Consider the following 26,822-nt stretch of genomic DNA (forward strand, 5'->3'; position numbering starts at 1 on the left):
TTAGCATTTACATTTAAATCACTGAACCGTTCTGAGTTAATATTTATATGGTGTGAGGCAGAGGTCCAGCTGTATTCTTTCGCACATGGATTTCCATCTGTCGCAGCACAACTTATTGAAGGCAGGATTATTCACTTATTGAATTATCTTGGCAAACCCACATCAAACGTCAATTTGATCAACGTGATGGTTTATTTGTGGCCTTTCGATTTTATTAAACCGATGTATACTTCTATCCTTAGACCAGCAACATACTTTCTTGATGACTATATTTTTTCAGGAAGTTTGGAAATCAGGAAAAATAGTCCTTGAATTTGTTTGTCTTTTTCAACACTTTTTTGGCTGCTCTGCATCACTTGGATTTCTATATGAAATTTAGGAGGGAATTCTTGATTTTTATTTATTCTTTCCCCTTTGTGTGCTATTATTGCACACAATTAATACTATTACATTGTGCTGTACATATCCGATCTACATATGTCATACCCTCAATAATACCTTTGCATATTTATTAATGTATACAATTCTATGTCTTTTAAAGAAACTTAGAAAAGAACATGTATACATGTTCTCTATACACCTATAGAGCTTGTTCTGTTTATCTTAACACGAGTTTCTTAGTTGAAAGTATTTTTTTCTCTCAGGACATCGACTATCCCATCCAACTACTTTCTGGCCTCCATTGTTTCATATGAGAAGTCAGCTGTTAACCTCATTAGGATTCTCCTAGAAGTGCAGGGATATTTTTCTCTTTCTGCTTCTAAGATTTTCTCTTTGTGATTGGATTTCTACATTTTTACTGCAATGTGTCTGGTGTGGATATTTTTGCACTCATCCTGCTTGGATTTTTCTATTCTTGAATTTGGGGAAATGATCTTCATTGTTTCTTTGAAGTTTTTCCTTCTCTCCCTCTCTGCCCTCTCCCCTGGACTCCCAATAGCCTGATGTTGGTGCACTTAACGGTACCCTACATTCCCCTGAAGCAGTGTTCATCTGTCTCCATTCTTGGTCTCTCTGTTCGTCAATTTGCCTGTTTATCCACTGGTATCTATGGTTGAGTTTATGGATTCTTTCTTCTAACAGCTCAAATCAACTGTTGATCCACTTTAGTGAATACTTCATTTCAGTTGCTGCACTTCTGATTCCAGAATTTCCGTGGGCTATTTTTGTAATTGTTACCACTGTAATATTATTCTCTCTTTGATGAGATATGGCCATCACATATTCTTTTACTTGTTTTAGCATGGTTTCCTTTAACATTTTGAGCATTATTTGTTATCGCTGCTACAAATCTTTGTCTTCTAAGTGCGAGGAACACAGTGATAAACCAAATTTTCAAATTCCCTCCTATGCTGATGCTTGTTTTCTATCAAGTGGTAATAACCAGGGGTCAGCAATCTATGGTCCTTGGGCTACATCTTATCTCCCACTCATCTGGTGATAACCCATAAGTTGGGAATGGTGTTTACATTTTTAAATGCAAAGTGTATGTGACAGCATGTGTGTGTGTGTGTGTGTGTGTGTGTGTGTGTGTGTGTGTAAAACATATGCGTTCTGATAGGAACACTGGCTTGATTTTGCCTCTTGGCCCACAAAACCTAAAATATTTACTATTCAGTCCTTTACAGAAGAACTTTGCTTATTTCTGTAATGACAAAAAGCAAAAGAGAAAAAAAGAAAAAGAAAGGAGAAAAAGAGAAGTGATATAGCACATTGGTAAGTAACTGGGAATAAACAACCGTGGTTGTGCTGTATTATCAGATAGCACAGTCCCAGGGTTATCACCAGGGGCTGGCATTGCAGTATAGACTGAAGGGAAGGCAGGCCGGAGCAAAGGAAACAGTGAATGTCAAGGCCACTTTGCAAAATGCACCCAAACTTTTTGAGAAGAAGTAGAAGGGCCCTATGTTCTTAATGTGAGGTGGGAAGGTGGGGGGAGTGTGGAAAAATTGGAGGCTCAGTCAGGCCAGATCATTTGGGGCCATGTAGATCAAGGTAAGGACTTTAGATTCTATTGCCTGGGGTTAAGATGAGGAGTAACACCAAATGATAAGACTTTTTTTTAAGGCTTATTGTGGTTGCAGTGTGGTGAACAGACTGTGGGCGGATAGGGCATGAGCAAGGACAACGCAGGTAACACTTCTGTCCAGGGAGAAGGGTGGTGGCGAGGGTGGTAAGGGCAGGTGGAGCGTCCTTAGGTTGGGGTGTACTTGAAGGCAGAGCCAGTACCATTTGCTGACGGTGCTAATGGATATGAGGAGGCAGAGAAAAAGCAGAGTCCAGCTTGAGAAACTGGGTGAATGGCGTGTCATTCGCTGACAGCGAAATGGGAGAAAAGTAGGTTTGGGGAAAATCAGAGGTCCTGTTTGGGCCATGTTACGGTTGAGATGCTCTTCAAACATTCCAATGGAAACAAGGGTTTGGTAGTTGGACTTTGAGTCTGGATTTCAGGGGCGAGATCAGAGCTGTGGCTCCTCAGCGTACGGAGACTCTCAAAGCCCTGAGAAAGGGTGAGAATCCCAGGGAGTGAGTAATGGAGAACAGACTGGAGATGAAAGCCTGGGCACACACAAGTGTTTGGAGCTGTCACCAGGCAAGGCTTCCTGCACAGTCCTCACACCAAAGCAGCGCACATTATACTTCAGCACACGAGCGTGTGTAACAGCATGTAGTTCAGTAAAGGCGACGCGTAGATCCCTCTGACTCTCAGAATGTGCTACGTCTGCCATGCTTGATGAAGCCCACGGAGATTACTGCTAAACTTCTCTTCACTGACCAGGTATCCAGAAAGAAACCCAAAACCCCGTGCTTCATCCTCTATGACATCAGAAGGCAAACAAAGGAAATCATTTTTGTATCGATGTTTCATTCCGCGTCAACACGATTATCTATAGTCAAAAACATTTTACTCAGTTGTTACCCAAAGGAGGCACAAAATGATGTCACTCCTGCTTGCTGTATTTCAAAGGTATCATCACGCCTGATAAGAGGCCAAATCAATTCCTTCAGTGAGAGGGTATCTCTAAATATTAAGATCCCACTTGTGTGACACTCAGGACATGAAGGCAAAAGCATTTTCTCAGCCAGAGAAGTGATTTACAACAGATCATTCAAATTTATTCGACTAGTTTTATGCCCAGTAAGTTCTAGTAGCGTATCTCTGGAGCCATCCTTTTTTGCATTAGCCATAGCTATGAGTGAATGACTTTTATCCAATTTCACTAGTTTCCAGAACCTGACAGGAAATCGTTTTGCTTACAATGGCCGCAATGGCTCGCCTCACAAATTGAAAATAATACTTTCTTTGCACATCAAAGTTCTATCAAGTGACACAAATGGTTCCAATTCATTCATCTGTCACTAAATTTTCCTGAGTTTTATGACTGGATACTAGTTTATTTTATATATTGCTCTCTAGTTTCCATTCTCGCAGTAAGCCCATTTTTCTGTCCTTTGGCGTTTTACTCGACAAAGATTTTCTGTAATTATGAGGAGCCACTGTTTTTTTCCATCGCTAGGAAACATGCCTCCATGGGTGCCTGTTACCTGAAATCGCTAGAATGACTACTGATGGCTCTTGGGCCACCGACCAATACTATTAGTGGTAGGATCTATTTCTAAGCTAAATGTCATCGTAGTACTTTTCCGCACTACTCACATAAGAAAGTGTTTTATCCTGATGCTTTGCTCTGAAGCAAATGAGTATATAATGAGTATGCATGAATATTTGCAATTCATGAAAATAATTAGGCAGAAGAGAAGTGATGTGCCAAGAGAAATGAACACCATGCTCGCAGGACAGAAACCAATGTCAACAGATAGGGATGAGTGAAAGCTTCTTGGAAACACCTCAGAATCACAGCCAGAATTGAAGGGGCAGTAAAAAGAGAAAAAAAAAAAAGGTCAGTCATGGAGTTTTTCTTTAAAGGTTTGGTGAGAGGTTGAAAATAACAAGAGGAAAATGTGAAGTCACGGACCATGGGGCTGACAGGAAACCTACTGAGGACCAGAACTCTCCTTTTACTCGTGAGGAAACTGCAGCCCAGAGCCCTGAAATCACTCTCAGCATTGTGTCTTTCCCCTGGGCTCCTCAAGGGAAGGGGAAGGAAGGCAGAGGGTCTGATTATTTGTCCCGTGGCTTTGAATGTCAAGTCTGAAATATTTTGACGCAGAGGGAAAAAGAGAACATCAGGAAACATCAAAAGTCAAGGACAGTTTGATCTGCACTCACTAGGAGACATGACTCTTCGGGGGTCTTTACATATCTCCCCAATTTTGCCAGTGATGGGGGAGAGAGAAGAGAAGGGAAGGAGGCAGCCAGGTGCCCAGCAACACACCGGATGGTTTTACTTTCCTGTGTTTGTTATTTCCTGAAACGTTAGGAAGTAGCTTTAAAAGCACCACCCATTTCCAGAAGTTTACATCGGGGCTATTTTTTATAACACCCAAGGCATTTCTGAGTATTCACACGATAGATGAATCTCTGTGCAAAACCACCAATTCACAACCGAGAAGACCAGAAGCTTGTGAAGTTCAGCGTCTACACAATTTCTCCGGCCCCAGAACAACCCTATGGGGCAGATGCCACCACTGCTCACATTTCACAGACCAGGAAACCAAGGAACTGAGAAGCTGGAAAATCAATCGGCCCTCCCACCAACCAATCAATTAAAACAAAAAGAAAACCTGTACAGGGTTGGACACACGATCGAGCAGAGCTCCATCATATCAAAAGTTGAAAGGCACATTCGTACGTTCCAAAGGACGGAACGGTCTGCCCAGGCAAGGAATTCTGGTTCGAATGAAGGTCCTGACCTGTCCTGAGTTTACCCAATGTTCTTCCAGCACCTTTTTACAGGGGCAAAGCTGCAGACAGAACGCATCAGGAGGAGGACTCTGGGACGCTGGAGGGAAGGCAAGTGCTCCCAAAACAAGTAATTCCCAAATAAAACCTCTTCTTTTTTTTAATTTTTTTTTCAACGTTTATTTATTTTTGGGACAGAGAGAGACAGAGCATGAACGGGGGAGGGGCAGAGAGAGAAGGAGACACAGAATCGGAAACAGGCTCCAGGTTCCGAGCCATCAGCCCAGAGCCTGACGCGGGGCTCGAACTCATGGACCGCAAGATCGTGACCTGGCTGAAGTCGGACGCTTAACCGACTGCGCCACCCAGGCGCCCCTAAAACCTCTTCTTGAGTCTTGCTTCTGGAAGCTGGATGACATGGCCCATCGGGATAAGCTTTTGCTGAGACTTCAGGAATTCCCTGCCCTCTGTATTTGTGACGAGACCACCACAGTATGAAATAATTCTATGGGATGTGATATTTATGACATTTACAAAGAACCCGGTTCCCTCCGATGAAAGATGTTGCGTGAGTGCAAACAGCAATGATACTGAAATGTATACTGTGCTTCAGGGAGTTCTGACTTTCACAGCTTAAATGTAATATGCACTGTGTACCTGGTCCTTAAACAGATTTTATTGTATGTGGTTGGAAGGAAAACTTGAGGACTCAGGGAACTAAACCACGGAATTAGGATGGCTGGTCCTTACACAAGTCGTGTCTTTTTCCCTTCCTGCTGAATTTTGAATTGCCATTAAAAGAATGTTTTGCAAACTTAACACATGATGCACTTTGATGAATAATCTAATTCTCTCCTTTAATGTCGTTTGAAATTAAAAATATGCACCATGACTGAAAGCAATGGGATAAACCATTTCTTTTTGTTTAACGTTGATCTCTAGAAGTAATCCGTTCTAGACAATAAAGGATTCATCGACCAAAACACTCCCAAGCTGAAATCATCTGAGTTTTCAGATATTAGAGTTTTGTTCTTCTTGCTGGTCTGATTAATAATTCTATTTTTACATTTGGCAACTATAATTAGTCAGTCTTCTCTCTTAAGCTTTACCAGTTTCTCGGCTCACAAAGCTTCTCTTACTTCCCAACTTTTTCTCTCTTTTATTTGAATTCATTTTTGTATGTTTTACAGGAGGAAATCCTAAAATCGCCATATCACCGTGCAGGTGTGGGGTTGCATTTTCTAACTGCACGAATGCCTGAAAGTCTTTACTTTAACCTCACTGATGAGTGCTGATTTGACTCAGTATACACACTGAAGTGCAAAATGCTTTTCTTAAGTATTTTTAAGATTTTGCTCTACCGTTTTTTTTAACTTCTGGTGTCACGCATGAGAAATAAAAATTCGACTCTTGCCCCATCGCACTTAACCTAGGGTGTTTATTTTTTTCCATCCTAGAAGCTTTCGGGGTTCCTCCCCTTATCCTTAGTACTAAACTGTCAGCAGCACAGAAAGGAGTCCATGTGGATATTTGGAGTGCCTGTTGGATACACAAAGATTCGGCCTCAAAACTCGAGCGTCTTATCAATTCCTCATAGAAAGAAGGGTCTCTAAATAATGACTTGAGAGAAGATGTGTATGGAGATATTAGTGGAGAAAAGGTAAGGGATGCGATCTGTTCACTGGTCACCAGGTAACCCAAGAGAACCATCTTTCTTCCCAAAGCTCTTACACAAACTTGACCCTCACTGGGGTGGCCTTTGATGCTCTCTGTTTTCGACATTTCCTTCATCGCTGTCTGTTGCCTGGAAAAGTACCTCCTGGCCTTTTAGGGCTCCGAGGCTCTTTCTTCCCCAAGGACTCTGAAGATGCAGGTGCTGGCTGTGCCTCTATCATCACTCCTACAAGTTTCCCAGTGAAGCTCCTACACACCAAATGAGCCTCAGATGTACTTCTGCTCTGACAGAAGTGGCAGCCACTTTCTGGGCGTTCTCTTTAGGCCACAGGGATTCAGGATATATGCGCACACACGTACGTATATGTGTGTGTGTTCTAAGTATAAATATATGTTAAATACAAATACATATTTTATATACAATTTATTGTTTTTAATTTTTTAATTGTTTATTTATTTTTGAAGGAGAGAGAGAGAGAGAGAGAGCGAGCCTGAATGAAGGAGGGGCAGAGAGCAAAGGAGACACAGAATCTGAAGCAGTCTCCAGGCTCTGAGCTGCCAGCCAGAGCCCGACGCTGGGCTCGAACCCACAAACTATGAGATCACGAGCTGAGCTGAAGTTGGACGCTTAACGGAGTGAGCCACCCAGGCGCCCCCATGTAAATTTTTATATATTAAACTAAATATAAATATGTCTTTATAAATGTTTTAGATTTAAATATATTTTATGTTTAAATATACATACTGGGCGAGTGCACATACATGGACATATATACATTTAGTGAGCACATGCCCCTTGAGTGATAATAAAAATGCATGACATCCCAACATCTCTACTGAGGTAAGTAATGTCATGACTGCATTGCTGTGGTCGTAATGTTGGTGTCCCCCACCAGTATTCGTGTATTGAAATCCCAACCGCAGTGCGATGGTATTAGGAGGTGAGGTCTTTGAGAGGTGACCTGACCATGCTGCACCCCGATCTTGAACTTCCAGCCTCCAGAACTGTGAGCAATGAATTTCTGTTGTTCACAAGCCCCTCGGGTCATGGTATTTTGTTTCAGCTACCTGAATGGACTAAGACAATCATTTTACAGATGAGGAAACAGAGCGCCAGAAAGGTTAACATAAGTTTTGCAAAGCCACCCAAGTATCAAGGGGTGTCAAAGGATTCAGAGCCAAATGATGAACCAAAGCCACGTATAACAAATACACAATACTACCTCTCAGCAAACAGTTCAGAGAACCCCTGTTAAAAGCACGCCACTATTAACCAGGCTCACCTCTGTCCCAGCTGTGCCTTGAGAGGATTAATAGAATACCGAGGCATGGCGTGAATCTGATGAGGGCACGACGCAGTGACAACATAAAGTAAGCAGGCGGCAGTGGAAATGCCAATGTAAACTATACAACAGAGCACCTGTTATGGGGGATACCGGGGAGAAAACAGAGAGAGAGAGATGTAGAGTTGGGTGAGGCGGGGGGGGGGGTCACCAACAGAAGTAGGGAGGATGACAGAAGAGCGGTTTGGGAAAGGTGGGTTTAGACACGACATCTCTGGTGGTAACGAAAAATGAGTCTGGAACCCAAGAAAAGGTAGAGGGCAGAATTAGTGCACTGGGAGCCATCAGATGACTGAAAGTGTGGATGAGCCGAACGCTGACCAACACAAATACAGCGCAGAGGAAAGGTGTCTCTGTGCAGAACCCAAAAGAACATGTGTGTGTTTGGTGGTAGGAAGAAAAAGAGTGTCCATCAAAGGACGCAGAGAGGAAAGAACTGGAGAACCTGAAGGGCACCAGATGACGGGAACCAAGAGAAATGTTTATGTTTTTCCCTCCGAGAGTATTTTTCCGTAACGGACAAAAAGGTGAACAGCAAAAGGCAGCACCGCAGAAATCTAGGATGGAAAATGGCTTTAAATTTAGCGAGTGTTTTGTGTTGAACAGTGAATTTTGATGGCAGCTGAAGAGTCAATTTAGGAAGTGGGTAAGAAGGAAAGAGGAACGAAAGTAGCTGCTACTTTTTCAAGATCAGTGACGAGTGGAAGGAAGCAAGAATAAAGACTCACTGTGAGATATGCAAGAATCGGTAATGTGTTTCTTAGGTTATTTTTAACTTTTAAAATAAGAGAAACTGGAATATTTATTAACAAAGAAGAAACAGATATGCATTACTGGGACCATTTAGATAAGTAATAACTACAGTGCTAATATGTTCGTGGATATTCTAAAATGCTTACAAGATATGTTAGAGATAGAATAAAAGAATAGAGAATAGAATGGTTCCTGATAAATCACATTCAAAAGGAAAAGGAATTCAAAAAAGAATGACACTATTATAAAAAAACATTAGGAACAAACACTAAATATCAAGAAGCAGAATGAGAGATATTAGGTATATGGTATCATGATATCACAACAAATGCGATTAGTCTCCAATTTCTCTCTCTAAAAACCAGTAAGTTTAGATTTAAAACCAAAATCACAATTACATGGCTTAAAAATGTTAAAGAAACCAGAGAAAGCTTTCTCCAATCAATTTTTTAAGTTTGTTTATTTAATTATAAAAAAAAAAACCAATACAATGGGCATTTCCTATGAATACAGGCACCAAAAGGCTGCCCAACAGAATGATGTCATGCAGGGCTTTGAAAGCTCTTGACATCAGACTGTGTGAAAAATTAAAGGTAGAAAAACAAAAGAGTGTGGGGCCTGCAGGTGACTGCTGCATATGGGTTCAAGAAGAAGGCACTGTCATGGTGGATAGGAAATTTCCCGAGTGTCTGGATACAAGAAAAACATACATCTCAACAGTATCTCTGCATACTGTTTATAATCACATAAAATTCATGTGGACAGGAAGGTAACTTCTTTGTAAGAGCACAAAACCTCTAAAAATTTCAAAATCGATTTATGAAAACCATGTGGGAACTTTGCAGGGAAAACCCTAAAAGCTTTGCTGATTGATTCAATGGTATATTTTTGTAAATAGGGAAATTCAACATTTCTGAATGGGAAGGCTAAAGGAATATATTTAGGAACGTGAAAACAATATTCGCACAGTCTATGTAGGAAAACAAACAGGCAAAAATAAAAAAAAACAATCTAATTTAAAAACATACAAAAAGGGAGGGTAGTGGTGATCCTGAAAGATAGAAAATGTAATGGCAAAATGTATCAATTACAACCATGATGTCAGGGCGCAGAGACAAACTTCTGGAGAACATAGATTTGGCCTAAGAATTAGTATATGATAAAGGAAACATCGCAGTGTAATAGAACACAGAAACATAACTCAACAGCAAGGAAAACCAGCACAATCACATCTCCCATTATCATCATCTACGCTGTTCTTTAAGTCTGAGGTGCCGGGTAATCTGTATTTTTATTTGCATTCTTTTCCAGCTCCAATTTGAGTACAATCCATTATGAGCAGAGTTTCACCGAACTGAAAATCGTGGGGCAGAGATTAAGGGCAGTCTGCTTCCCCATGCCACATAATCCTTTAACCACACCCCTGACAGATGATGAACCCACACCTCTCCCCGCACCCAGCACCCGCCTCCCAGCAATTCCCTGGGATCGTGTGCAGGCAGGAACAGACCTAAGGTCCCGCTTTGCAGGACATATGTGACACTGGAAGCATGCATGGTGGCACTGATTTTCCAATCCTCATTCCTCTACTCAAGGGTGATCCTATGAGGAAAGGCTGGCCAGGGAGCAAGCACGGAACTTCCTCTGAAGCAACAGAAAAGCAAATTTTCCAAATCCATTCTCAGCCGGCCCACTCTATGAGCTATAGACTGAGAAACAACGCAGCCCGTCATTCTCTATCCCCCCAGCAAAGAAAGACAGTAAGAGATGAAACGATTAAGGTCATCATTCTCTAGAAAAAATACCCACAAAATGCCATCAAGTAGGTCTCTCTCTCTGTTTTTGCATAATCTGTTTGATTTTGTTTTTCTAGGCTTCACGCTTGTGTTGCCCATTTCCCAGTGAAATAAAGCTGTGATGTCACCGAAAGCAGAAGACAGTAGCTATAAATGCTGATTTCCACGGGAAAGGACAGGACCATTTTTCATGAAAGCGTATAAAAAGCAAACTTATTTAAAGGCACGTTTTAACTTTCTTTCCATTATTCATCAGCAACTTTGAGAGATATGTCAATTCTCTCTCCTGTGGCATGTCACATTCACGTTCTTTTATATCAGCTGGTGAAGTTCTGCTCTTTAATGAAAGGATTCCCCTCCGTTTTTCAATAAGGCATTCAAAATCCCACTCATAACTTTTCAGAAAGCTCACTCATTTGGAAGTGTCACATCTTCACGGCCCGAGTTTTGAGTGCTCCTTGCTCTGCCTGCCCTTCTTAAAACGTATCATCCGTGGTGGACGTGTCTCTGTGTACTGACCCACCCTGTGGAACACTCACTCCGAAATATTCCCCCGAGAGAGTTTCCCCCCAACTTGTTAATAAAATTCACCAGCAAAGGTCTGAGATAGTAATTATCTTAAGTGCTATACTCACTGATGTCAAAATCTAGCACTGTTCCAAAGATCCATTATCCTGCAAACTGTCACCAACATTGTATCCATGAGCAGAACTTTTCATTGAAGGCTAGTTTAAATGCGTGTTCCTCAGCAGATCTGGATCGAATTAATAGGCTAGGGTGATTTCAAGCTTGTATTTTGTCTTTGACATAAAAATTGCATTGTTTATGACACATGCAAAACTTCTGTCTGTACACTCCTTCCCGGGAGGCTATATTGATCACCTCCATGACAATGAGGCTAATGGAACCCAAGTTCATAAAAATATTTCAGCCAAGACCACACCAGCGACTTTTGGGGAGAGGAATGTGGGCTTGGAGAACAGGAATGGCACATTTTTGCTGTTTGTTACTTTTTTGAAGATCTATTGTGAATGACAACATGACATAATTGTGCCTCCTAATGGGAAGACGCATCTGATAGTATCTGGGTTCATTCAAAGCAGTCACAGGACATGAAGTGCTCAGAGATCACCCTTAACCTGCAAGGAATCCAGAAGAGACAGAGGGAGAGAGTCAGGACGCGTGAATCAAGAGGAGGTAAGAATACTCCAGAGTCCAGAGTTGCTATAAATCACAACGAGTCCAAAATGTAGGAGGACATGGTTTTGGGACCACTGATAATAACACAGTTAAACTAATTACCTCTGAGTACATATATAATTAATTATTGCATTATGAAAGCTGAACAGTGGGAGGGAGGGAGGGACAGAGAGAGAAAGAGAGAGAGAGAGAACACTATACTGGTATTTTTATCAGCTGTGTTTAAGCGTGCATGTTCTTGGTTACTCCATGCAGGGAACTGTAATAGGTTCTAAGACTATAAAGAAAAATAATAAAATAACAGACAGCCCTTTCCACCAAAGAATTCACAGTCTAGTTTCAGGATGGCAGGAATGGGCCCCAAGTAGACCTCTCAGAGGGATAATGATGATGTCCCTGGGAAATGCACTCGAGTCACTTAGTCTGGCAGTAAGCTCTCAGGCAGCTGCTCAGACAGCTGCCACATGTTGACCCCCAGGGACTCATCTGTAGGCAGGAACACTGGGAGAGGGTCAGGTTAAGACACTCACGAGGCACATTCACGTGATGCACTGTTTCATGTGCGTGATTTGTGTTTGGTCCTCCAATAGGTGGAGCCCATCTTGGAGTGCGAGGGTCCACATATGTAAGTAAGCCTTGTCCAAGACATGGTCATGTCCTTCAGGGCTGAGATGTTGGGCGTGGCCTGCCAAGCCTCAGACTCCAGCAGGTTGGTCTGACCTTATTCCGCAGTCAGTGGTTAAATACTCCTGTTTTGATTCGATACGGCTTGTTTAAAAGACCGAAGTCCTAACTTCTTAGAGAATCTAGCACACATGTAGCCAGAAAGGTGCCTAAAACAGGACTGGGGTGGGGGTGGGGGGAAGAAAACAGCAAGAAAATTCCATTGAGGCCAAAGCGTTATTTGCCGGTTGATCGTCATGGGCAGGAGTCCGTGAACAGCAGGGAGAAAACAGTGTGTCTGTGGTGGCTTTCACAGTTTTGACAAAAGGAGGTGATCGGAGCTGCCTCTCACTGTTCCCTGATTTTGCTTTTCAATTCTTAACTATTCCACTGGTTGCTGATGATTTTTGTCTCCAGGTGGAACGCCTACCTTTGCTTTTTCCATTCTTGTAAGGAAGATTACACTTTTAGGAAAACTATCCAACGTTGAAATGTTTAAGCCCTGGACAGTGATCCTCCCAGGAATATGGTAATAATGACACATTCATGGATATGCGATTTTCTTTCTCTTTCTTTCTTTCTTTCTTTCTTTCTTTCTTTCTTTCTTTCTTTCTTTAATTTATTGGCTAAGAGGAGGAACTCTTTTCCTTCTAATGTTTAATCTCACGGTTTCACTTTAATGTGTTTCTTTTCTTTTTTTTTTTTTAAATTTTTTTTAACGTTTATTTATTTTTGAGACAGAGAGAGATAGAGCATGAACAGGGGAGGGTCAGAGAGAGAGGGAGACACAGAATCTGAAACAGGCTCCAGGCTCTGAGCAGTCAGCACAGAGCCTGACACGGGGCTTGAACTCACATACTGCGAGATCATGACCTGAGCTGAAGTCGGACGCCCAACCGACTGAGCCACCCAGGCGCTCCACTTTAATGTGTTTCTAAAACGTAGTTAACCCAAGTTGAAGCCTGAGTTTTTGTCTTCATTGTCTTTATTCTACCTACAGTCTTCCCAGTCTTTTTGTTCCTTTTCATGGTTTCCAAGTTGTTATTATTATTTGTCTACTAAGTAACTCTTTTTCATTGTTTCTATTGGAGTTAAAACCTTTCTAGTAGCTATTACCAGAACAGGAGTTCGTATACTCAATAGACTAGTACTGTGATTAGTTAGAAATTGTAATCTAGGAACACAATTGCCTTTCGGGAAAAATCAATCAATCCTTCTTCCCCTCACTTCCTGGGAATCAATGATTCAGAATAAAAGAAAGACACTGAGAAAACCATATAATGTAATACAGTAGAAACTATTAAAATGTTTTCGCAGAGATGCCATAGAAGATACATGATACAACACTGGCCTCCATCTTGGGTAAAGAAAACCTTGCCCGAACAAACTGCTTGGCTCTTTCTGGCACCTCTTTACAGCTCCATGTGTCAAAAGACCTGTCCATGCTCAATGCATGCACTTCCTTACCTTCTATTTTCTCCCTACCTGAGCTCAGTCATTTCCATTCCTCTGCCCAGGCCACCTGTGAACATGTTGCCAAGACTGGTGATCACTTCTTTGACACTCTCTTTCAGCACTTGGCTAAGTTGACCATGGTCCCCCCTAAACTTTCTCCCTTTACTTCTCTTGAACCACATTCTCTGGCTTCTCTCCTACAAGAGTGATCTTTTTCAGTGACTTTGGCTGAGTCCTCTCCTTCTGTTCTTTCTCTAACATTGGTGTGTTTTGAGGGTTGGCCTTGGGTTATTTTAATATTTTCTGATCACGTTCTCCCTAGAAAATCTCATTTAGTCTTTTAAAGACAAACATAGGGGCGCCTGGGTGGCTCAGTCGGTTAAGCGTCCGACTTCGGCTCAGGTCATGATCTCACGGTCCGTGAGTTTGAGCCCCGCGTCAGGCTCTGGGCTGACAGCTCAGAGCCTGGAGCCTGCTTCGGATTCTGTGTCTCCCTCTCTCTCTGACCATCCCCCATTCATGCTCTGTCTCTCTCTGTCTCAAAAAATAAATAAACATTAAAAAAAATTTAAAAAAAAGACCAATATATGTTGGGGTGCCTGCGTGGCTCAGTCAGTTAAGTGTCCAACTTTGGCTCAGGTCACGATCTTACAGTCTGTGGATTTGAGCCCCGCATCGGGCTCTGTGATGATAGCTCAGAGCCTGGAGTCTGCTTCAGATTCTGTGTCTCCCTCTCTCTTTGCCCCTCCCACACTCGCACTCTGTCTCTGTCTCTCAATAATAAATACACATTAAAATTTAAAAAAATATATAAAATAAAGACTAATGTATGTTGATGACTTCCAAATCTACATTTTCAGATCCAGATCTCATGTAAAAACTATAGCTTGGCATTGCCCCTTGGACATTATCATGGGTATCTCAAAATTACTCTTAAAAACTGAGAATAAACTGAGGGTTGATGGGGGGTGGGAGGGAGGGGAAAGTGGGTGAAGGGCATTGAGGAGGACACCTGTTGGGATGAGCACTGGATGTTGTATGGAAACCAATTTGACAATAAATTTCATATTAAAAAAATTAACTGTTCAAAACTCAACTCTTGATTTCAACTCTACCACTACCTGCAATAAATATTGTTCCCAAAGACTTTAACATCTTATAAGTGGCACACTAGCCATTACCCAGCTGCTCAAGTTCAAAGCTTATGAAGCTTTCTTATTTTATCTTTCTCCCATCCAACACCTCACTCAACAGTAATTCCTACCAGTTTAGTTTCAAAATATACCCTGCATCTGTCCACTGTGACCGAAGCTACTCTTACCTCTAGTCTGGACTACTCCCAAAACTTGTCCCTCTGCCAACGCTCCTTCCTCCTCTATTCTCCACCAGGAGTCAGAGAGATCCTTTTAAGAATGTTACCTGTTCATCTCACTATCTCACTTAAACTCCTCAGTGCCTTCCCATTCAGTGTATAATAAAATTCCAAGTCCTCAGCATACTTTACAAGGCCAAGTGTGTGGTCTGGCTCCCGTCTCTGTCTCCAACTCTCTTCTCTTACCCAACTGTCCCCCCGACCTTGATGTTCCTCAAACAGGACAATCTGGTTTCTAACTCAAGACCCTGCAGACCTGCCCCCTCTGTTTAGAGCATTTGCATCAAAGTATCAGACCATTTCAGTCCAAACGTCACCTCTCCAGAGAAGCCTCCCTGATGCCTACTCCAATATGCCGCTCTGCCTTCTCCATTACACTTTGCCACAGTAACTTGCACTTTCTAATCAAATTTATGCATTTAGTAAGTTATCATGTCTCCTTTCATTGGTGTTTAAGCCCAAAGACAAAAGGGACCGTAAATCTCAGGTATTACTCTATTCTCTGGGGTTAATCCCTTGGCACATAACATACAATCACAGATAAAATTGTGAAGTAGACGTTTCGATAGATAGGAGAGCTAGTGCCTTCCACAGTCTTCATGATCCTGTATTTAATGGGAGTATATACGTAAAAACTATTATTTTAACTTAATAGTTTATGCACAGCTTTATGTGCATATCATTACCCCAATGCTCCTCTGGTTTCATTCCTGAGCAAAGCATATAGTTGTACATGCTTTCACATATATGGAAAACACAGGTCTCTGGGAGGAATTTTCACATCTGGCAGCTTACATATATTAAATGGTTCCTAACATATAAGCAGATTAAAGGATTCTTCCGGAAAAGCCCTAGAACAAAATTTCCTAAAACTCTGAGGACACCCAGACAACCTAAAAAAAAAATACAAACAATAACACCTTTTGAAAACACAAATGCAATTAACAAAATTAAAAAACTCATAAGTCCTAAGTGTTAATTTGGTATGAACATCCATGGGTGCCTCAATACAATAAGCACATCACTAATGCCACATGACATGTTTTTTTTTATCTATGACTGGGCTCATGGTAACAAATTATTAAACACAGAGGTTCAATAACTTTAACATCTTAAATCAGCCCCGTGCTGATGGACATAAAGTGCCTTTTCCCTCTATTAACAGTTAAGTGGCCCATCTGTGGTTTCATCTGCAGGAAGAAAAATATCATAAAAGACTTGACACTTTGCCTTTGATTTTGGAATAAATGCACATCTTCTCCTGTATGTGACAAATACCAGAAGAATGGATAATGGAACCAGAAGGACTGATTTTGGAATTCCTTTCTATTGGGTTTATTTCACTCATATCAAGTGGGGTAGAACTTTCTTGAGTCTTTCCACTAGATTATTCTTTGCCTATTATACAATCTTGCCAGCATCAAAATATTTCATCACAGGGCATAAAAAGTAGGCGGTCTCCATGAAACACTAAAAATTCCCAGAGGCCCAAAATATCAAAACCAGATGCTCTCCTTAGGGTGCAACTTCTGTTTTCTGTGCTTCTTTTATATTATCAGCAGAGATTAGCTTGTGATAATCTGGAGCAACAGAACTCTTTCCCAGGTGTGTCCCCAACAAGACAGGTGAGATGCTTACTCTGCATAGATATTAGATGGGAGTTTGGCTCATGTTTCTTACATAGAGGAAACGTCTGGAGAGTTCTACTTTACCATGTAGCTTTTCTACTGTCATGATATAACTAGACACTTGCATGTATTCAGTTCATTAAAAGGATCTCTGCTTAATGAATTGCTGTAACTCTTAGTTTCTTTCCTTTAGAGCAGAACGTCTGACTTGTTAAAGAGTGAACAAATAAGGAGTGCTATTTTTGTGAGCTACTATTTACTAACCCCCTGCAGTGGTAGTCTTCATTACGCATGGACATTCGAAGGGATTCCTATGAATCCCTCCTCCTTCCCCTTAGTCTTGGATCTGTAATCATTGCTTTCTCCTTAAAGGAGTCAGAGTACACATTTACAACACGGCCTTCATTGTCATCTTAGAAAATATGTCCTGATTTCAACCATTTGAACTAAAGGACTTATCAGAAATTATTTCAGGCTTAACGATTTGAGGGTCATTGATATATTTTTTTTTTCTGGAATCGATTTCCATTTCTCATTTAAAGGAACTGGGTAAAAGGCTCATGGTGAAATGCAGCGTCCTGGAATACCTTGCCCCGGAATTTCTCAATAAGGTATAACATCTGAGCTTCAAGAGAATTTAAATCGTCAACATGATACAATATGGTGCAAACCATTAAACCAACTGTTGAACTTCAATCTGACGATTCAAATGGCAAACACGGTGAGGAGAGCCCTTTCATGAAACCATGACTCTTCCATTTTTTTCCAACTTTCATGTGACGAGGAAGTGTGGTCTTCTACGTGATTCCATCTTTCACTAATGAGTGATGAGAATAAGGCGGTGATAAGCATCTGTATGAGCTATGACCTCTCCACTGAGCGAGAGATACCAAAGGGAAAATTATGTAATCTATCACTTGATAAAATGGACGAAAATGGTGACCAAGAACAATATAAGCTATGACTTCATCAAGGAAGGGACACCAAATAGAAACTCTACAGGGATTATTTAATAAAATAGAAAAAAAGTAGACACCCATCCCCCAGGTGTGAGGAAAGTGTAGTTAATAATCTTTGATGACGCAAAAGCCAGAGCAGGGTCTGCGTATCTGAACCAGACTGTACACAGGGTGTGATGTTGTGGGGTTCTCACGTTCTGCTGTCGCTGCTGGATGCACCACCCTACCCAAAGGTCCTGGGTAACATTGACACTAAAATTTACTGCTTTACTTCTTCAGGAATGGCAGTGACAATGTCTCACTGGCTGGAACTTCTGTTGGGCTCTTTCTGCCCAATTTGGTTTCCTCAAGAAGCATATGCGGTTGACATGCCTCAGCCTGGACTCTGCCTAAAAGCTCCTATTAGGATGAAGGAAATTGAGGGAAACAATAAGTCCTGTAATATGAGTTGGGATTGACTCACACCATCCATTCCCCGGGGTAAAAAGTAAACTTCTGAACTTGGTGAGAAGACGCTGGTAGACGAGTGTCCGGGGTAATTATCCACCAATTATCCAACATTTCTCTGCTCACTCTGTTTGCCTCAGGAAGAATGGACGAGAAGGTAACTCCGGGGATGGCATGGCCACATCCATCCCTCCCTCCCGCCAACCTCACGCTCAATGTCTCAGCCAGGGTGGCAGCTGATTTCTGCTGTTTAATATAAGTGCACCTGCATCATCAGCGTTCAATGGCCAGACGGGCTACTGACCACTTTCTTAACAGGACACCATTTTGGAGGCTGGGAAAACTGTTTGTTAAATTGGGCAAGGGATCACGGGAACCTCCGTGAGAGAATCTAAGAGAGCAGTTAAGAAATGCGACCAGCATCACACTAAGGTAACACAACCTTGGGGCGCCTGGGTGGCTTCCTTGGTAGAGCATCTGACTCTTGATCTCGGATCAGCTCATGATCTCACGGTTCGTGAGCCCTGCGTTGTGCCCTGCGCTGATGGTGCGGAGCCTGCTTGGGATTCTCTCTTCCTCTTTCTGCCACTCTGTCACTCATGCTCTCTGCCTCTCTCTCTCTCTCTCTCTCAAGGAAAAAAAAAAAGCTCAATTCAGAAGCTCTGCCTCCAGAGTGCACCCTCTCTCTTCTCAGCCCTTCTGCCACAGTAGGGAAATAAAGACACAGACAGATTTCACACGGTGGCTCCTTGCATGGTGTGAGTGACCTTCCATATAACTTCCTGACACCCGACACCCTCATGGATGACACTTCACTTAACCCGGCAACTCATTACCTAGTGACCACATCAGACACACATTTGGTATTATCTTAGGCTTTCTTATTTAACTAGTAATGATGAATGGCATAGTTAATTAAAAAAAAAAAAAAGTATTTCATGCCTCGGAAAATCTCTAGCTAACCTATGTTCAGAGATCGCTGAAACGAACTTGCAAAGAACCAACATGAAAGGCAGAAAAGGCCACGCCGACTAGCCGAGTGAACTTGGATAAGTAATTTGGACAATTCCTTCACCTGGTTGAGATAGGAAAAAGGACTTAGAGTTGATACAGAGAGTTGAGTCAGAGAGTTGATACAGAAATAAAAAAGAGGATGGCAGGCTGGATGATGGCCCTGAAAAGAGGATGGTCCCCATCCTAGTCCTCAGAACCTAACTATGTCACCTTACGTGGTAAACCAAGAGCTTTACAGTGTGATTAAATTAAGGACCCCGAGGTGGATAGACTACCTGGGATTATCCTTATGAGAAGGAAGCAGTGGCTTTAGAGCAGATGGAGGGAAGAAAGTACGTGGAGAATCAGAGGGCAGAGAGTTCGAGAGGAGAGGCGGAGAGGGAGAAGGAGGTGGAGACACTGGAAGGTTCTACGCTGCTGAGACTGAACATGGAGGGAGGGGCTAGGAGTCATGGCAATTCACTCAGGCTCTAGAAACTCGAAATCAAGGAAACAGACTCTCCCTTAAAGCCAGCCGTGACAATACTTTGACTTCAGCTCATGAGACTGATTTTGGACTTCTAACCTCCAGAACTGTGTGAGAATAAATTTGTTCTATTTTAAGCCATTATGTTTATGGTAATTTGTACAGCACAGCTAGGGAATGGATATGTCAAAGTACTAAACAGACTACCAGGCACATTATAAGGACGCAAAAAAAAAAAAAAAAAATTAGTTACTTCTTGTCTCCTCTCCCTCATGAAAAAGGGCCAAATCTAGCAGCCCAAATCTAAAACATCTCCAACAACACTTTTTCCTGGTATCCTAAATGACTTACACAATACATTCAGCAATGCCCTAATAGGGCCTGCTATCGTATTAGGATAAAGATGGGCACGTTCATTATTCAACCATGAACACAAAAGCATCAGTTATTCATTTCACTGATGTCCGCAGAGAAGAAAAACAATTTTGCCCCCAAGGAGAGCCAGAAAGCCTACTGGTTCACTAAACCCCCACCTGGGGTACAGATCTAGGTTCATCAGGGGTCCATACCTCGCTTGACTCGTATTTTCTACTAGAATGCATAATTCTGTCATATTCAGTCTATAGCGTGATTCCAGATGAAGGCAGACCATGTAAAAACGCTTTGAGTTACACCACTTTAAAACAAAGACAACAGAGAAGTTGAAGAGGGTTTATTTTCTTTCTATATATATATATAAAAAAAAAAAGAAAATCCAGTTTTTACTACTTCAGAGGCAAAATTCATTTCCACTGCCCATGCGGTTAGGAGAGAAATTCTTGTTTTGTTCTGAATCCGGCTCCTATCAATTCCTGAGAATCTATTACATACTCCAGGGAAAAACACCCGCTGTTTTCTCAGGTTTGATAAAGAACCTTCTATTGCACTGAAACTGTGCTCAAGACATGGCGGAGGCTTTTCCTGCACGAGGTGAGTCTTGAGAAAAAAGTCGAAAGGCCTAAAGGTGGCCTCAGTGCTAATGCAACGCCTTACATTTCCCACCTAGTGAAAAAATCGTAATTTTCAGTGTTTCTATAGGAGAGCACTTTTAGGGCAAGAATATAACTCTGAGAAAAAAAATCTCTGCTAACATTTTTCATTCTCTCCTCTCCCCCAGTCTCATAGCACAAATAGTCACTTTATTCAAACATGGTTTTTAGTCTCTAAAAATTCACCTCATTTGCATCTAGGAAAAATATCCCAACATTTGAAGGAAAGAAAGTAAAGAGCTGAGCAATGCTGAAAAGGTTTCAGGATTCCTAGACACCTCCCAACAGCATCAGCTATTACAGCCCCCAGCAGGTTGCATGAGGGGCTTGCTGGGCTCGCCTGACACTGGCCTTCCTCTCCAAGGCCCGAGGTCAGCGTGGCTGAGCTGGGAAACAGGCCCAGTGACTATCCAAGATGGCGGCCACTCAGCCTCTGGGAGCGTCAACTCCCGATGGGGCAACTGCCAATATAGAATATTCGAATGGATGGCATTTATATTGTCCTAATAGATGCTGAAACAAATTCTTTTGCTCAGCATCCAGCCCTATCATTGAATTAAGCACTTTGAAGAGTACTGCCGTTTGCCGCAGTGATTGTGGATGAAGCAAAGGTGGTTTGTGGTAAAGGGTGGGCAGGAAGGGACACGTGGCGCCCTCGGACTGTCATTTGGTCTGTGGCCATACCAGGACTCACGGTCTCCGGACTCACCCTCTATATGAAGGACATACAGGTTGCTGTTGGCTATTTTTTTTTTTTTTTTGTATTTCCTTATATCTGGCAGATCACGTCTTACTGATTTTATTAACTAAAAGAAGATTCTGTTCCCACTTAATTGCATGCCAGTTTCAAAAAAGTGTAAGCATTCACTCTAATTCTAGAAACACATTTTCCAAAGCCCTAACAAGAAAAGTACTGCATTCTGGGCACCAGACCCTGGGAGCTGACTCCCAACATCAATAGCAAAACACATTTGTGGTGTCAAATTATATTTTATTAGACATCTTTAGTACAAGGTCTTACTCTTCTTTCAAAGTGTCCCTCTTCTCTAAAAGGTCCCTTTTTAAAAAACTAGTAAATGTCCTTATAATACCTTATGGTACCTCTCATGATTGTCCCATAAAGCCTCAACACACAAGATGTCATAGCTCTAACTCCTAAGCTACCTAAGGTCCAAGTGTGGCCACCGGACTACTCGGAGGCCACAGATCACCGTGACAAGAGTGACACCTGGTTCTGGGGGTTCAGGGACTCTTCAGAGAAGTATCCAGTGCAGATGAGGTCAGTAGCCTGACTTACTGCTTTTGCCAAAGCTGGTACTATAAATATTAGGTTACATAATCTGTCTACTTGGAATTTCACTTCCCTCAGCCTCCATGCGATTTTGAAGTAGATTCTGGAGGTGATGGAAAAGAAAGTTAAATACGCCTGTCAGAACCAAACTGATAGAGTCGCTACTATTTGGGAAAGGAAACCATTTATCCTCAAATGTTTGAAATCTACAGAGAAAACAATCATGAACACTAAGTGCTGCCTGTTGAAACTGTGGAATCTTCTAGAACCCAGATTTAAAATGTTACTGGACACAAGTATATGAAAATATACTGGATAACAGCCCCAAATTAACAATGGTCTATAACTCTTAATGTTGAACCCGGAGTTTGATACACATAGATATCAAAGAATTAAACATTCATTACCGGAAACCTTTGCTATATGGGTTGTAACAAAATGCTTTTTAAAATTTAACTCTGAGATTTGCTAGTGATACCAGTGAGAATACAATGTTCATGGCCGTATCCTGGTGCCTAGAATTATGCCAGACACAAATTAGGTGCTCAGTCAATTTTTGTTGAGTGGATGAAGTGAAATCAACCCGCTGTTTTCAAACAGGAATTTGATCACTATTCATCAGTCTATACACAAAAGTCTAGCATCAAAACCTAAAGGATGCTTTTTTTTGGGGGGTGGGTGGGGGGGAGCAGCAGAGGGGGGGAGAGAGAGAGAATCTTAAGCACGTTCTGTACTCAGCACGGAGCCCACCATAGGGCTCGATCCCACGACCTGGTCATGACCTAAGCTGAAATCAAGAGTCAGATGCTCAACTGACTGAGCCACCCAGGTGCCCCTAAAATACACGTTTTTGTTGCTACCGTGATACATTTTGGTGTAATTTCATAGAACGGACTAACTCGGTACCATTTAACACGTAATAGTGAAACATCTTCCATGTCCCAAATACTGACTGCTACCAGCACAGGCACGGTGATGAATGCTCTCCGACAGGTGGGGTGGGGTATTCACAGAGTCCTGCTAATCACCACCTTTAGACACGGGGACTGGGGTCCCTGGTGACAGATACATAAACCCAAGAAAAACAAAGCCAGTCACGTGATGCCCCGCCACCACCTAAAGTAAAGCATATTAAATACAGGGCCCCTTGTGTATTTATGGTTTCCCCTCCAAAGCCTATCTGTTTCACCAGCTCTCCACCATCCCTGATGACACACGGCTTTGCTCGCCACACCTCCTACTTGTCTTCCTCTCTCATTCTTCCAATGCTTTGCCGTAACCTGTGTATTTTTCTGATGTGCGTTTCCACGCCTCCCCCACAACGGTCACCCCGGGACAGGCCCAGTCACGACAGCGAGCTCCCTGCTGCACCCCCCAACCTCAACTCCCATGACCTCCCTCAGGAACGACTTTGATTATTTCCTCCCGCGGGGACTACACGGTAGGCACTGTAGGAAGCAGTGTGCCGGCGCAGAGGGAGGAGGCTCAGATTTCGGCTGGGGCAGACGCCATCAGAGCCCTGTGTTTTCGTTCAAGTGAGCGTCTCAACAAAGCGTCACTGATGATGATGATAATGACTACTGGAGTTTCCCCATCCGTGTGATGATGGCCGCTGATGTGACGCTCGCACGTGGGTGATCCTGAGGTCACCGGGGCTGGGTCTACAGATGCCATCCCTGCTCTTTGGTCTCTAACTCCGCCAGGCACCCGGCCCAAGGCTGGGCGCGGGCAGTCGGCTGCTCCAGATTCTTTCTGATGCCCCACGATGAGTGAACGGTATTAATAGCATCAGCCTAACAGCATCCTCCTAATCATGCCTCAAGTAATGGGGAAGCGAGACTGAAACACGCACATTACCTGCTGACGCTTTTCAAATTCCAGCTTGATCCGGGACTTGATGCAATTGCACGTGTCCTGGTACGTCTGCTGCAGAGCAAGTTCCATGAGGTGCTTGTGGTACGCTCCCGCCAGGTTCCCACAGATGAAAATGATCACGTTGGCCAGGATCTAAGAAGACAGAGAGAGCCTCTCAGTAGGGCGAGCGTTCCTACCTCTTGAACACAACAGTGGCAAAATGCACGTTAGCAACGGCAAGAGAGGGCTCGGCAGGGAGTCCATTTTATCTGTTTCCAAACTAACGTTCTTATCTGCTTAAAAGAAACAACCTTCACCTTCAGGGATTCTAGCCCCTTCTTGGATCCACGCCCTTGGACGGATGACGCTGCAGTCGCTCCCTTGTCTTTAAGCTCAGCCATGTGATTTCAGTAGGAATGACTGGGTGTCAGAGCCCAGACTCAGATGGCCCACAATGTTTTTTAAAAAAGAAATTTTTTTTTAATGTTTATTTATTTTTGAGAGAGAGACAGAGCATGAACAGGGGAGGGGAAGAGAGAGAGGGAGACACAGAATCTGAAGCAGCCTCCGGGCTCTGAGCTGCCAGCACAGAGCCCGACGCAGAGCTCGAACCCACGAACCGTGAGATCGTGACCTGAGCCGAAGTCGGATGCTCAACCGACTGAGCCACCCAGGAGCCCCTGGCCCGCAATGTTTTGAGTGGTTCTCTTGTGCTTCATCAGAAAAAACATAACCTGGCTAACACACTGGTTCCAAAAAAGACTCATGGAGCAGAGACAACCAGCTGACAGTCTACTTTGTGTGCCGCTGAGATTTTGCGGTTGTTACACAGCATTATTTCAATCAATAGGTGACTGATCCAGGCTGCTGATCACCAACGCTGTACTCCCTGAGCCGGGATAAGTGATATTCCCTATTATCCTCTGTTGAGGTAGGAATATGGCAGATTCTTAAACCATAGAACTCTCTAGTCTTTTGATGATAAAAATTCATGTCCACCAAAACTGGGGGGGAGGGGACAGAAAAATATAAAGAAAAACTCAAAAGAACAGTGTGATAGTTCTGCCCAGGGAGCACACCTCGCTGTCCGTTATGTCCCTGTCCCCGCCCCATGACCCTCTGCATTCTCAAACTGTGGCCAAACTTTGTTTTGCCAAGACCTCTATCTTGTTCCAAAAGGACCGAATTCACTCTGAATGCGTCTTACTTTTGCTTTTTTTTCCAATGCACATTCATCCTGTGGAAACAGGGTCTCGAATGCTTAGCTACCATTCAGTTCTATGACTACACAATACGTCAGTTATATCCATACTGTTCGACATCTACTTTAATTTTCCTTGCATCTGCATAATTCTGTAGCGGTCACCCTCACGTATAACGTTTTGGCCTCATAGTTCTTTCATCTTTCCCTTAGGTCGATTCGTAAAACGCACGGAGTCAGAAGCCACGACTGTTTTTAAGTTTTTAATACATGTTGTGAAGTTGCTCTGAGGGAACATTCCACTTACATTCTTTTTTTAAGTTTATTTATTCTGAGAGAGAGAGAGAGAGAGCATGGGAGGGGCAGAGAGAAAGAAAGAGAGAGAGAGAGAGAGAGAGAGAGAGAGAGAGAGAGAGAGAGAGAGAGAATCCCAAGCAGGCTCTGCACTGTCAGCACAGAGCCGATTGCAGGGCTCGAACCCATGAACCGTTGAGGTCACGGCCTGAGATGAAATCCAGAGTCGGCTGCCCCACAGGCTGAGCCACCTGCCAGTTATATTCTCACTTATATTCACTATACATTCACTTATATTCTCACCAAAGTGTGGGACACTGTCTTTCCAGTGTGTGCTCTTACCCAGCACACTACGGACGCAGGGCAGGTGGTAGTGATACACAAAACGGATTAGCACGGGTTTCGCTCTTACGTGTTTAGGGCAAGACCCGCAGGTCTGTCAGAGGATGGGCGGCCACAGCTGGATACGGTGCCCAACACCCCTTCCTCCACACGGCCTCGTGGCTCCCCAAATAGGGTGCTAATGGCCCTACCAACAAAGGCAGGGTGCCAGCTTCCAAAAGCCCTGTTTTCTCCTCGAGAGCTTCTGGGTCCCACTGCTCACGTGACTAGAGAGGCTGAGAGAGGATCCAGGCCCCATGGCTAAGTCTCCGCTCCTCCCAGGGGCCTTCTCTCACCCCCTCTCGTCTCAGCCCACGGAGCCGGTGGACCCACGAGTCCCCCCGCTGGGGCAACTCAGGGGAGCGGTGCCAGGACCGTGTGGCCCAGATCCGAGGCCGCACCTGCAAACAGTGGTAACGGCAGCAAAGGGGACGTCCCGTTCTCTGTCCACCTGACGGCTTCCTCACTCTCCGCAGGTTCTGAACACGGGTGGGAGGCGGGACTCCGCAAGCCCTGGGGAAGCCGTTCTGGGGACAGAGGGGACAGCAGGACAGAACTAGAAATGGGAAGAACGATCTGATGAGCTTCTCCCTGCGAATAAACAGACGCCCTGCAGCAGGAGCAGGGGAAGGGTAGCTCAGACCAGAAGGGCCTTCCACGAGTCCACCGGCCCACGAGCCTCACAGTCCTGGAGGCGGACAGCCCCTACAGCCACCCGCGCTCTCACCGTGGCCCCGGAGATGTGCCGTCACACAGCCGCACGTCTTCTTCCTCCAGCGGCGTGGGCGCGTGGAGTATTAACCTGCGTGTGCGTGCTACGTGCGCATGCGGTACACTTGTCATGCGTGTGCACGCAGTAGCGGGGTGCAACCTGCGTGTCATGCGCGCGGCGTGTGTGACCTGTATGCGTGACGTATGTATGCGACATGTATGTGTCTCTGTCTCCATGTGACTTGGGTGACGTATCTGTGTGTGTGGTACAGGACCCAGGCGGCGCCTGGGACGCCCGTGTGCATGCCGTGCGCGCGATTCGCGCACGTGACGTGTGGCTTTGCGTGACACGTGCGTGCGCGTCCCCGTGCGATACACCCCGTGAACGTAGGACAGGCATGTGATCTGAGCGAGAGGAACGTGTGCTGGTCACGTGTGTGTAAGGGTGAGCAGCGGCCCAGAGCGGGGCGGGGAGGGCGGGCGGCTGT

The 26,822-nt window shown here is 43.6% G+C and overlaps 1 protein-coding gene across 9 annotated transcripts in view; it reads right to left on the reverse strand.

Moving 5' to 3' along the window:
* The window catches only part of ADCY2 (adenylate cyclase 2), a 413,092-nt gene that overhangs the window by 179,465 nt on the left and 206,805 nt on the right, over nt 1-26,822 (reverse strand). For 7 of the 9 annotated variants that reach the window (XM_045038986.1, XM_023239653.2, XM_023239661.2 and 4 more), the window contains exon 4: nt 23,751-23,900. The exons of 1 other annotated variant lie outside the window; for it this stretch is intronic. In XM_045038986.1, the coding sequence (XP_044894921.1) occupies nt 23,751-23,900 (150 nt within the window). Of the gene's footprint in view, nt 1-23,750; nt 23,901-26,350; nt 26,499-26,822 lie in introns of those variants that run through there. One more of the 9 variants, XM_045038991.1, reaches the window with a different exon arrangement.

This window comes from Felis catus, chromosome A1 (genome assembly GCF_018350175.1).
Source record: "Felis catus isolate Fca126 chromosome A1, F.catus_Fca126_mat1.0, whole genome shotgun sequence".
Lineage (NCBI taxonomy): Eukaryota > Metazoa > Chordata > Mammalia > Carnivora > Felidae > Felis > Felis catus.